Below are 13462 nucleotides of genomic sequence, written 5' to 3'. Positions count from 1 at the left end.
TGTATATATTTAAAAATTGAAAGTCAATGATAATATAATGCAAAACATGAATAACCCCCTTTACACCCTAAAAGGCACCTCAATACACTTTTAAAAATACAAGCAATTGCTATTAAGTGTTTTAAACTAAAATAATATGGGTCAGTTTTATATGTGCTCATTATGCCTCTCACTGTCACTGTGGACAGACTGTAAAGAGGGACAGAGCAGTGCAGCACATGATGGGGGTGTATTTTCTACACAGGTTCCTGGGCTGCTGTGCGGCTTTTATTCAAAAATCACCATTCCGGAGACCAATCTGATTTGATCAGCACACGGGCATTTTACAAGAGGGCCTCCTACAGCACTGATGTTGGTAAGTGGCACGTAGGATTGTCTGTGTATGGATGGTGGGAGGAATGCAATTATTGCATATAGGCCTATTCGGCTTGCGATAACAAAGCTGAAGACAATTCTAGATGTGCTCCTCGATCTGGTACATCAGCCCATAAGCTGGATGTCAGCATGGTGCAGTCTCGATGCTTCAAATCAAGGTCGATGTGAATTGCAGCAGCAGGGTAATATTTGCTTCCAGATGGTGAAACTATAGTGGTGTGTGTGTGTGTGTGTGTGTGTGTGTGTGTGTGTGTGTGTGTGTGTGTGTGTGTGTGTGTGTGTGTGTGTGTGTGTGTGTGTGTGTACAGGGAGTCAGCTCCATCACTGCGTGTTAAATGCGCAGGGAAACCATAGCATGCGATTATCTTATCGATATTTAAGCAGATGGGAATGCGGCGTCCACTTATGGGGAAACCAGAGCAACCACAACAACCACTCCTGCAGCTGCGGCAAAAGTTCAGCATAATAGGTTTATAAAATTCCACCACAAATACGTCAAGGGCAGGGCGAAATGCGTGAAATATTAACCTCAATTCAAGGCTATAATGAACCGTATTGTTGTCCACTTCAGCACCATGGAGAGGTCATGATTAGGTCGTGTTATACTGTATTGGAGGTGATCTGGTGGGGGATTAGGTTTTTGTTCTCATACCTCTCAGTTGGATCATCATCTGATCAACACTGTGAACGGTTAGGATTTATTGTGTTTAGTGTGATAAACCAAAAGCTTAAGCCCAATCGTATTTACGATACATAAGCTACACAATCGTACTGTTTTTTTTTTCTCCAGTTCAGCCTCAAGCGTACATGATTCATGTTTAGATAAGGGTGTTGACATATTTAGACTGGGCGGGTATCAGACAACTCCATTCAGTATGATAGTGATAGCTCTGATACATCCAGTAGGCTACTAATCAAGTGATAACGCCTTTACCAGGATGAGAACAGCATTTTCACATTTCATGGGTATTTGGGTTTGTTTAAAATCACAATAGAGAATACATTTAATGGGCCCAGGGGATTGTAAGGTCTTACTTAGACAATAGTCAGTATAAATCACTGTATTGGTCCCCAAGTATAATTCAATGTGTTTTGTTTATTTTGTTTGTCATTTTGAATTGAAGAATTATCGATAATATTCTTCTGCCAATTATTTTCTTTGGCCTATTGAATGTAACAGCTTTAAATAGCTTTCTTTGTCTGACCAACAGTCCAAAATTTAAAGATGTTCAAATGAATATTATAGAAATCTAAGAGGCTGAAACCAGTGAACTTTTGCATTTTTGAAAAATTATTATCAAAATTGTTGCAGATGAATCTTCTGTCAATCGACTAATTGATTAATCCACTTATCAGTTCAGCTATATAGTAATGTATGACTTTGATTTAGCATAACACTGTTGTGACTTTTTTTTGTTGTCGTTTGACTCCTTAAACAACTAAAACATCATAAAAGAAACACAGGAGTGCAAAGAAATTCATTTTCCACCAACTGTGTTTTCATTCTCATCGACCTGTAGCATTATCTGTCCATTTGCCCATAGATCGGATATTATGTTGTGCCTTAGTCCAGGGCAAACAATTCAGAGATGCTTTTCAGATGTCAAAAGAATGATGTAATATTCCACAAACGATTTTCCTCAGAGGACATATGTCATGGATCATAAATCTGGTACCCACACTAACTACATTATATAAATGCTTCAGGGATAAGTTTGTAAGTGAGAGTATACTTTTAGTATAAAAAATAAGACTTATTTTACATAAGAAAAGCATCACATGCTGCTGGCCTGATTCACGGTTTTGCTGTGTGTCTCATGTTCTGCATGACATCAAGACAAAATTAGAGCAGATACAACAAAGCAAGATGACAGATAACAAACAACATCAGCATTCATAGACAAAAGGACCGAGATGGTGTGTTAGATGATGTAGAAGTAATAGATGGATGTACATTAATATCACCTTAATAAGTGGCTGTTTGTCCTTGAAGTATAGATTTGTGTTTGTTTAAAGTGTGAAACAGAGACATTTACTCTGATACGTTTTCATTTCAAATGTTTGTGTAAATGTGGAAACAAATCTTTGATTATATGTTATTTAAATCTGATATAGTGTAAAGTGTTTGAGAGATGATCTGGGAATGTGTTGTTAGGTTGTACTGTAATAACTTGTAAAGTAATCAACGGAAGAGGTTGTCCTGTATCTGAAACAAAATCTTAATGGCTAAAAAAAGTGCAAAATATATGGAAGAGAGAGAGAGAGACATACTGTAATCTGTGGCAGTTAATTTTTTACAATATGTTGGTTTCAGTGAACAAATTTGACATGATTTGTGAAAATTCTCTCATAAAACCTAGTATTTTTTCAATGATTGTTCTGGCCGTATGTGAATCAAAAAGCAATGTGCTGGTAAAGGTATCAAGTGAAAATGTACATAGAGCATAAGGCATCTCAACAATTTTATTTTGGTTATTATTTATGTTCACAGGGTTGAGGGTAGTGGGCTTACAGGGCCAGTTATGGCTCATGGAAAAAGGCCAGGCACCATTACCAAGATATTGGCTTCCAGCCCTCCACTGTGCCCCGGTCCAGGACTCACTAAACAGAGCCAAGAAGAGCAGCGAGGTTTGGTGAAGGAGACATCTGAGAAACAGCCATGTACCTTGAAGAATGATAACTATGAGCAGCTGACTCCTCCTGTCCCTGCAAGCCACTTTTACATGAGTTGTGACCCTAGTCCTGAGGACATGGAGGACACCTGCTCTGAGTACGACAACGTGGGCTCTGATGTGGAGCAGGACTGTGATGAGGTGCTGCATTTAAACAGAGAGGGCGTTGTAGACACAAGGTACCACAAACAGTACTCTCCTGAGGATGGTGGCTATATAAAGTATGCAGTAGGTGAAAATATTAATCAGAACAGCAGTGCTGTTGACCAGTTCGCTCCCAGGCCTCGTCATGGCACAGAAATATGTGAGGGATCACAATCAGTCACTAAGCCTCACAAGACGGGCCATCGCTTTAGGTCACATTGTGCTACGACTGCTGGGGATGAAGCAGAGAGGGAGATGGAAAAGGGCCAGGAGAACAGGTTCTTCTTCAGTAATAGAGATGAGATAGAAGATGTGCTGGATGGGGCCACATTTATAGAGGATTTAGAGGAGACAGAGAACAGTGTTCAAAGGCAGACTAGCCTTTATCAGGATAATGAGAATGAAAGAATCAGAATGGGAGGTGATGAAAGGGAAAGAGTAGATGACACTCAAGTCGCAAGAAACCATAATATCCCGGGAGCCAGTAAGAAGTGTGAGTCGTCTCACATGGGTTCAAAGGAGAAGGAGAGGCAGGGTAAAGGACGAGGGAGGAGGGGAGCGGTAGAGGACATTGAGCATATTGTTTCTGGGATCAAAGGATGCACCACCGACAGCTCTGAACAGCGCCCAAAGACTTTGTCAAAGGACTGCAAAAAAGCCGCTGTGCGGACCAAAGCTAGGTCTGGTTTCAGTAAGCAACATCCTCCTCCACCACCTCGTCATTCCCATGTTCAGCCGCCTGCTGACACCCAGAAGGCCCCGCCTCGTAGAGAGACTCCTCCTGTTCCCAGACCCAGTCCCTCCTCTGCTAACAGCCGGGAGAGCGAACCCAGGGTTATCAAACCATCCCTGGCTCCTCATCACACACCAGAACAACAGAGGGAGCCTCTTGAGGAGAGGCAGAGACGGCCAGAGAAACCCCAGCAGGTAACCAATGCAAATAGGGCAGGTCTTTGTCAGATCTCTTCCCCTGTGGCTTGTGTTTGTTTCTGCACAATCTACCTTCTCTGTGTCCCAGAGTGAATTAAGTAAGATTTTAATTAAATGCTTAGTCTTTTTCGCCTTTTCCCCATGGGGTTAACATCTACACAGGACAATAAGAAACATTGCCAACAAGGCTTGCTGAAGTTAAAGCAGATGTTTGTATACAACAGGGTGAGAAACCAAGCACAGCTGTGATACCTGAGGACATGTCAGAGCAGTCGAGGAGGCCTCAGTGTCCAGAACTCGTCTCTGCAGAGGAGAGGAACACATCCAAGGTGAAGACATATTACACAATAGACAATGCTTTTTAAATGTGATTCCAACCACTTTAAATTCATGACCATGTTGTTATTGATAATTGTCTTTTTCCATCTTTATAATTTTAATTTTTAATCATACACACTAATGTTTGGAGAATGTTTTTGTAACTATAAATGGTCCACAATACTCAAATAAATACTGACTTTGATAACTGATATCTCTTTTTCAAGTATTATGACCATGAAAACGTTTTCCATTGAAGTCTAAACATTTTTTTAACTTATTTTAAAGAACACACAGGAAGCAGCTTCTTTCCCCAGCTTTGAGGATGGTAATTATTTCATAATAGTCTTACATTTTATAATTCTTTGCAGAACATCAAAATGTTTTACAATGAGATTTGTTTTACTGAGTAGTCCCAGGTCCCTGTGAGCCAGAGGATCTTATTGATGGGATCATCTTTGCTGCTAACTACCTTGGCTGCACTCAGGTGTTGTCTGATAAAAATCCATCCAAGTCTGTCCGCATGTCCCAAGCCCATGAAGCTGTCAGTCGTATCAAGGTAATCTGCCTCTTCGTCGTTAACATCCATTGATATAATTTATACATATTCAAATGTGCCAAAGAGGTTACTGCACGCACTCTCCCTGTTTCTGTGTCTGAAAAATGTAGCAACAAATTTCAAAGAAATTTGGCATACAGATTAGCCTTATGTGAGAAATTGATTGAAAGTTGGTGATCTGTATCTGGGATTCTTGCCATTAGACATGTTTCCTTTTAAGCTTTAGCCATCAAACTAACAGAGAGACTTGATTCCAAATCCTAAGAGTGTGTTTGCATGTTTAAAAATCAGAAATGATGTCTCTGGGTATAAAAACAAGGTACTTGTTCAGCACTGGCAGAGGCCTGTTCTTACAAAGTGCCTTTAACTTTGGATTTTAATGGAATTTCTATGAGTATATACAGTATATACCTGTATTGTCAGCTGACTTATTTGTGCAGGGTACGCCATGCAGCAGCAGAGTCATTTCTTCACCACACAGTGGAGCTGTTGCATGCCTCTTTTGCTCACCTGCTCATGTTAGTGTTTTGATAATGAGCTGAAAGTTTGCATTGTGAGACAAAGAACAGAAATATTAAATATCTAATAAAACAATATGCTATTTATTTCAAAGAGCCAAGACGAAGACTCTCAAATGATGACAGAAGTGGACCTGTTTATTTCCACTAAAGCTGTCAAAGTGCTGAATGCTGACACACAGGTGAGTAACTATTTGTGTGTTGATTCAGCCTCCCTTCTGTGTTAAATCTATCTTTGAGACATAATGAGTAACGATTGTCATTATTTTTGCTCCACGTAGGAGACAATGATGGACAGTGCCTTACGGACCATCTCCTATATTGCAGACATTGGCAGTATTGTGGTTCTGATGGCACGTAGGCGCATGTCTCAGGCCTCATCAGAGGATTTCTCAGAATCTCCCGACTCTGCCAGCGAAGGGAAGAGTCAGTACAGGATGATCTGCTATGTATTTGAGTCAGAGGATGTGAGTGTTTGCTGCTTAACTGCACATACCTTTTTATATTTGTTTGTTTGTTTAAAATTTTAAAATGTTTAATTAAATTGTTTGTTTAATACATTATTGTGATCTTTCTCACCTCCTTGCTGTTGTCAACTGGGATAGCGTTTCTGCTGAGTAGCTTTCCCCAAACTCTCCCCTTCCCACAGGCACAGCTCATTGCACAGTCCATCGGTCAGGCTTTTAGCGTGGCCTACAGAGAATTCCTGCGAGCCAACGGCATCAACCCGACTGACTTGAGCCAGAAACAATACAGTGACATCATCAACTCCCAGGAAATGTACCACGATGACCTCGTCCATTTCTCAAACTCAGACAACTGTAAAGAGGTGTGACATTTTTTATTTGGCTGCAGGTGAATTGTGGATGATGACGGATGAATTTCCCTCAACATAAATCGCTGTACCAGAATCTCACAAATCTTCTGAACCTCGGCATGTGACATTCGAAATGTGCTTGAAAATGATTAAGAAATGCTTTTTCTTTGTTCCAGCTGCATGTGGAGAAGCAGAAAGGGGAGAGCCTAGGCGTGGTGATCGTGGAGTCTGGTTGGGGCTCCATTCTGCCCACTGTCATCCTGGCCAGTATGCTGAACAGCGGCCCTGCAGCTCGCTCTGGAAAACTCAGTGTTGGGGACCAGATTATGTCCATCAATGACACGAGCCTGGTGGGGCTGCCACTTGCCACCTGTCAGGGCATCATCAAGGTACGAAATATCATGCACCTCCGGTTTTCACATATTCAGTGTTCACTCAGTCTTTTCAGGAAATATCACTAAACAATTTCATAGTTGTTTGCAAACAGAAGTAAATAGTGCAGTTGTTGCAGACTATTTTTAGCTGTGGATTTAGTGCACTAGTAAGTATTAAACAAGAAGATGTATGTGGGATCAGATCAAAATAAATTGCAGCTTTTATCATATTATTTCATTTATTTAGACACTAATAGAGGAATCAGTTATATTAGACTTTAGTAATAGGTAGCTAATACTAATTAGGATACATTAATTGGTTGAAAATAAGAAATATCATGAGACTTATACTTTACTGGAACATTAATGGGGTTTTATGTTTTTTTGCTCCAGGGTCTGAAGAACCAGGTGAAGGTAAAGCTGAGTATTGTGAGCTGTCCTCCTGTCACCACTGTCCTGATCAAGAGACCCGATCTCAAGTTCCAGCTTGGTTTCAGTGTGCAGAATGGCATTGTGAGTAAGCCTCTGTTAGTATGAAGCATGGCACTACACTTTAGGTTGAGGCTCAAAATGAATGGCAGCTTCTGAAGAGCACTGCTGTTTTAAAGAGTGAGGGGTGTGTTAGATACTATGCAGTTGAATGCAAAGTGTCTTTTTTCACATCCTCAGATCTGCAGTCTGATGCGAGGTGGCATAGCTGAGCGAGGCGGTGTTCGCGTTGGACACAGAATCATTGAGATAAATGGTCAGAGTGTTGTCGCCATGGCACATGAGAAGATTGTTCAAACCCTGTCTGTCTCAGTCGGTGAGGTAAGAAGACATCATGCCACAAGATGGCAATTTTCACTGATTACTGCACCACAGAAATCACTGTACCATGCAGGTGGCCTTATAAGTACAGATTAGATCAGTTTTAAATTAGTTTAAGGCATAGACCTTTGGTAACATACATTACTACTGCATGCATTTAATCAATAAATAAAATCAGTAAAAGTCCTTGGTCAAAAGTCCACAGTGTAGAATATTAACAATTAAAGTTACATTGTGCTCATTGCAAAAGAGCTGTGTGAAGTCATTGAGGAAGTGGTTAAAAGTACTCTGGGTGAGGCACATTTGCATTGCCCTCACAAAGAAGAACTCTGATGCACAGAAGATTAAGCTTACAGTAAGTCTTAAAATAGGGTAAGCCTTACGGTATATGGTACGAAAGGAACATTATGAACCAGATAGTTGGCTAGAAAAACAGAAAATGTGTATGAAAAAAGGAAGCTGTGCAACACAGATGGCCTGAACCCTGGCATGTGTTGTGAAAGATGACAGTCTCTGCCTAGAGACAACCGCCCTGTAGGAAGACAATAAAAGATTAGGGTATGGAAAAGACGGGGCCCTGACTCTGTTTTGTGAACCCACAGCTGTGTTGTAACTCTTATGCTGGACCAACCCGGTCTCAGTAAACTTGGTTGACTGAACTCATCGTCTCTGATTGATCCTTGTGTAGAGTAGAGTGAAGTCCATAAAAGAAGACGCAGGAATTAATTAATAGGAGTCAGATTTGACCGGCCTCAGGGTCTTATTTTGGACATTCTCAACAACAGTTAAATCTTTATGCAAACACTGATAAAATCAAGTGTAAGTGGTGCAGCAGATTGTTTAAAGGGAAACTTGCCTGGTAAGCAATATGTAATTACAGTCATGGTACACTGTTAAATTTAGGAAACACAGTATGGATGCTGTGATTCAAAAGAACAGTTTGACATTTTGGGAAATGCACTTATTCACAGGGGGAAACAGCTAGCATGGCTCCATCCAAAGGTTACAAAATTCACCTACAATCACCTCTAAAGTTCATTTATTAAAGCTTGTTTGTTTAATACAAATCGAAGTGTGAAAATGTGTGTGTTGAAAGCTCTTCCTTTCAAGGCTCCAGGAAGTTCCTGCACTGAGCCAGGAAATAGTCTGGCACACAAACCCTCGTAAAACCACAATGTGTCTTTTCTACATTAGAGTTTTTGTACGGATTAAATAAGCGAGATACAGCATGTTAATTAGTAAGCTTTAGAGGTGCTGGTAGGTGGATTTTGTAACCTTTGGATCATCTAATGCTGGGCAAGAGAGTGAACAAGTATATTTCCCAAGTTGTCAAACTTTTTCTTACTGTATAGTTGACAGTTTAGTATAAATTACATTATAAATTGTTTAATATATGGCCAGGTGAGTTTTCTTTAGTGTGTGTGTGTGTGTGTGTGTGTGTGTGTGTGTGTGTGTGTGTGTGTGTTTCCCCCCCAATTTCTCCCAGTATGTATCTCCATTAAAGCCTAGAAGCTTATTCTTTGTCAGTAATGGATTCAAGTTCTCCTCTGAGTGTCTGGTGGCACCAAAGGGAGTAAATTAGGCCTGGATTCAAGTGATGTCATTAGGCCTGTGCCTCTATAAAGGGGCTCTTGAGTTGACAGTGTAACTGTCCCCGCTCTTCTCATCTCTGCCTTTCTGCCAGATCAACATGAAGACGATGCCTGCTGTGATGTTCAGACTGTTGACAGGTCAGGAGACGCCTATCTACATATAGAGACCCTGCATGGATCAGCCCACTGTAGTTCTGCATGTCTGGCTGTGTGGAGGCGATGGACAGACGACCAACAGGTGGCTCAGTGGGACGAGGAGAATTTATTTTTCTATCATTTTATTTTCTCGGCCTCTTGTTGCAACACTGTAAAGAACATCCAGTTCTCATTTTCAGGTTTTATCTTGAATTACATTGTCATAATGGCCTTACAATGTGAACACTCTGTCTGTGGTACTGTACGTGAGTTTCTGGTGTTGAAGAGAAGTAGCTTTAAGGTCATGATTATTTTCTTATGAAGAGATAAATTAGTACATTTATTTTTTATTTAGTCATTTTTATAATGTGTATGGAGTTTAAAAATGTACTTGTACTGTAAATACTTTGGATCACTCAAGGACTTGGTTGGAAAGGCCATATTACTACTACAGTATATGCATGTTATTATGAAGAATTACTGACCAGGGATTCATTCTCAATCTGACATGATAATCTATTACAGTAAGTATTAAAAGAAGATAATAATATGCTGTATAAGGCACTACATTATGTGTATTATGGTGATGCTGAAGGCCAAAGACACACACTTTTCAAAGACATACAGTATGGGTGATCATTACCTTTACCAGAGCGTACAGTACAAGAATGTATCAAAATATACACTACTGAATGAATGTAATGTTATAACACATTAAGAATACAATGTCATGGATGAATGATTGTTGTTTTTATTTTATTAAGGTGTTACTACAAAAAAAGTACTTACAAACAGACAAGATGCAAAGTACCTTTGCCTGAATTAGAGACTAATCAATTGTTCTTATCCAAGCAGTTTAGTATTCATTCTTCCCTTTCGTGTTTTCACATTTATTTTAATCTCAGAAGCTATGAATAAAGGATGACGCTGCTCAGGAACTATGCGCACATTAAACCACACGTTGTTGCCATGGAAATGTGCATGTATCGCAAGAAATCCCAAAGAAGCTATCAAGAGTAATCAATATCATACTATTACTATTTTGTCTAATTTTGCATTAAAAAAAGCAAAAACAACAAAAAGAGTTGAACAATGAGAGACCTATAATCCTTATTGATCCATGTATAAACACAGTGTATGGATCCCATACAACTTTATATATTGTACTTACAACTAATGCAACATGACAATAACTTTACAAATACAACTATGTACAGTTAAATCGTTAATAACACATAACACTTAACAGGCTCGCATAGATAATGAAACAGGTGTGAAATTAGACACTCCATCTGTAACACATTCAGCAAAAATATCTTCAAGTATTGGCTGAAAAAGCTCCCTGAGGGAAACCAGGATGGCTTCATATATGTTCCTAAGACACAGAAACAAAATCGTCTTAGTCAATTAGCAGCAAAGGTGGAAATAACTTCCTTAATGTTTTATGGACATGAGTGCAGCAAGTGCAGCACTCAGGATTCAGGACGTATATGCGGTAGTGGCTATAATAGCAGTGATTTATTTTATTTTAATCTTGCATCCCTTATTAATACTGCAATGGTCACAGAACTGAATATGTATTTTGCGACAATAAATGTATATCAATGTCAAAGTTTTCCAACAAGTTCATAAAAGAACAATGAATAATGCACTGCTTGTAAATAAATGACAAAGTAATATTACCCTCTGAGTGTTGCCAACTTACCGCTGTGCCTTTTGATGTCAATGGTGAAACTGTCACTCCATCAAGAAAAACTGAATTCAGGTATCCCTGCTCATAAGAATCATCCTCGTCTTCATAACTGTCGACGCCAACACTGAAAGCCTCTTTCATCTTCTCTGGTATAAGAAAGTTCAACATCACCACCAGAGTCCCGATGAGGGTGCACAACACACCTGGAAATCATTTCAGTTAGTAGAAATCAACACCCTTCAGCTGGCTCTGTACTGTATATTAGTTAGCACGAGTAAACATATGAAATGAATGTGCAGCTTCTTATCTTTACCTGTAGCTAGAGCCAGCCAGAATGAATGGCTGTACTCTGTTTCAAACGAGTCGGTCCCTATGGAGAAAACGCACTGTGGCACATTCATGATGGTGGAGAAGGAGGCCATGGAGAAGAAGATGAAGGCAGCGGTGGCCATCATCATGTACCCGGCGTACAGAATGACTGGCATGGAGAAGAGGATATTGGTGAGCATCCAGCAGCAAAACGCCGTCCTGTGAAAGCGTGCAGCTATTTTAATTTCTGCTACTTTTTACAACCATCTGCTGAAATTGATAGTATATTAATACAATTTCTGTTACCAGAGGGTTGCAGAGGCATATCGTCCAGAGTATCTGTACTGAAAGATGAGTCCACATGGGCTGCTCAGGGTGAATTTCTCAGCGATGTACAAGATGGGGTTGGGTAAACCTTTCTCCAGAGCTTCCTCATACTCTTCATCAATAGTGTCATGCCAGTTGAACATCTCGTTGTAGTCAATGGTCTCATTGAACTGTACAACAGGATTCCCTGAGAGAGAAAACAGGAGCACATTTATGACACATGCACCTTAAATATCCCACAAAATGGTGTTGTAGTTTAAAGTTTTTATGACAGAACTTGCGGAAATATCATATCAAACTATTGAGCAAACATCTTAATCAAAGATCTAAGTTGTTCAAAACATTAAAGCTGCCAGTGTACAAGTGCATTATACACATACTATATCTGCACATAAGAACAGCAACAGTGACTCACCCTTTAGTGTCACATTAATGCCGTACAGTCCAACATGCAAGCCGATGTCAGCGTTAACCACTGCGTTGCTGAAAGACTTGTAGGTGGCATTAGTGGTCATTCTGGCCTCAGCCCAGTCATTGGTAAAGTTGAGCGCTGCGGAGAAAGGACACAAAGGTGAGTGATGTTGGCAGAAAAAGGATAATCTTTGATTTATTAAATGACAATGATAAGAATTCAAAACTCACCCACTATCACCACGCCTATGAACAAGCTGATAATTATTCTAATCATCCAGAACAGCCTCTGACAGGAAGAGAAAGAGCAGGATAAAAATTATTTCAGGCGCACTGAATAAAAAAAGTGACAGGAGACATGAGTTTTTTTGCAGTGAGTAATAGCTTATCTGATGCTTTGAACTCACCGACTTCCCTCGTATCCCTGGTAGAATGAGAAGAAGACTGACTGCTAGCACAAGGAAGACCAGAATAATGGTGAGCAAGCGGCCACTGAAGATGAAGGAGGTCCTTTGTAAAGGGTAGAATGGGTAAATGTCATCGTAGAAAGTCATCTTAGCTCCTTAGCTGAAACTAGACAGTGTAACAGAGAAGACAGTGTTAGTGTCGGGGTTCTCAGTTTCCTCCAGATGCAGAGATAGGAGCTCTTGTTCCTTACAGATAGGAGATGGGACAATATTACTGCTGTGTAACATGGCAAATGATTAAGCACAACCATGTCTGACTCATGTAATATCATTTAACATTCTCTGGCAATGTGTATCTTTACAGCAAAGAAATGAATGCATCTGTATAATGCACAAAGGCATGCAATTCTATACATCCACGTGACCACTTCAGTCAGTGCAATGCAAATAGGTGCTTTTGATTTTAATACATTTATTTGAACCTAAATGACAAGAAAAGTTTCAAATAAAACCAATCAATGAAACAAAGAAAATCCAAAATATTTTTCTTACCCAAAAGTTGAAAGAAGAGGACCGAAGAAGAAGAAGAAGAAGAAGAAGAAGAAGAGAGTGAAGTGTGAATGTTGAGGGAACATACACTTCTTTTATAGCGCCGGTCCCCTTTGTGTCACTGAGGAGGAGGATGCACTGACTGGAATGCTATGGAAAAGAGGTGTGATTAAGAGGTAAGGACCATACCCATTTGGGCAACACAGGTCACATGCAGTTTGTGATAAGCTGTGCAACACATGTTGGCTTTAGTATTGCACCATTCCTCACCTGCACCTGTGCTCCTGCACTACTTCTGCACTACATTTCAGCCTCTACAGTGGGTAAGACTCAACTATTTTATCTTCTCCTATTAAACATGAAGTGCTACAGGAAACAGGACCTTTGGATGTCTGCAGTTTACAGACATGACCAAATGGAACAGTGTCGAAGTGTTGTGTTCATTCAAGCAGACAAAAATGTGTCAGCTGTAGAATTCCTGGTTTGTCTTTCTAATCTGTGCTAAACCAACAAAGTATATTA

At 40.0% G+C, this 13462-nt stretch overlaps 2 protein-coding genes across 3 annotated transcripts; one reads left to right on the top strand and one right to left on the bottom strand.

Moving 5' to 3' along the window:
* Positions 1 to 178: 178 nt before the first annotated feature.
* Positions 179 to 9983, top strand: apba2a (amyloid beta (A4) precursor protein-binding, family A, member 2a). 2 transcript variants are annotated; one of them, XM_031282505.2, is made up of 12 exons: positions 179 to 355; positions 2867 to 4118; positions 4346 to 4450; positions 4728 to 4767; positions 4853 to 4998; positions 5612 to 5698; positions 5798 to 5983; positions 6166 to 6345; positions 6510 to 6722; positions 7101 to 7220; positions 7377 to 7517; positions 9202 to 9983. In XM_031282505.2, the coding sequence occupies exons 2-12, from the start codon at positions 2898 to 2900 to the stop codon at positions 9271 to 9273; spliced, it is 2511 nt and encodes an 836-aa protein (XP_031138365.1). In that variant the 5' UTR covers positions 179 to 355; positions 2867 to 2897; the 3' UTR covers positions 9274 to 9983. The 2 variants fall into 2 exon arrangements, with proteins under 2 accessions (XP_031138365.1, XP_031138364.1); XM_031282504.2 differs by lacking the exon at positions 9202 to 9983 and adding an exon at positions 7723 to 8038 and having other exon boundaries at positions 7377 to 7617.
* Positions 9984 to 10020: 37 nt separating this feature from the next.
* Positions 10021 to 13407, bottom strand: duox2 (dual oxidase 2). The gene is made up of 8 exons (XM_031282508.2): positions 12944 to 13407; positions 12392 to 12557; positions 12216 to 12273; positions 11989 to 12123; positions 11553 to 11760; positions 11251 to 11465; positions 10950 to 11140; positions 10021 to 10619 (listed from the first exon to the last, which is right to left on the bottom strand). The coding sequence occupies exons 2-8, from the start codon at positions 12536 to 12538 to the stop codon at positions 10608 to 10610; spliced, it is 966 nt and encodes a 321-aa protein (XP_031138368.1). The 5' UTR covers positions 12539 to 12557; positions 12944 to 13407; the 3' UTR covers positions 10021 to 10607.
* Between the last annotated feature and the right edge of the window lie 55 nt (positions 13408 to 13462).

The sequence above is a fragment of the Sander lucioperca genome, chromosome 7, assembly GCF_008315115.2.
Source record: "Sander lucioperca isolate FBNREF2018 chromosome 7, SLUC_FBN_1.2, whole genome shotgun sequence".
Classification (NCBI taxonomy): Eukaryota; Metazoa; Chordata; class Actinopteri; order Perciformes; family Percidae; genus Sander; species Sander lucioperca.
The sequence above is the reverse complement of the archived record's forward strand: the minus strand, read 5'-3'. Positions and strand labels throughout refer to the sequence as shown.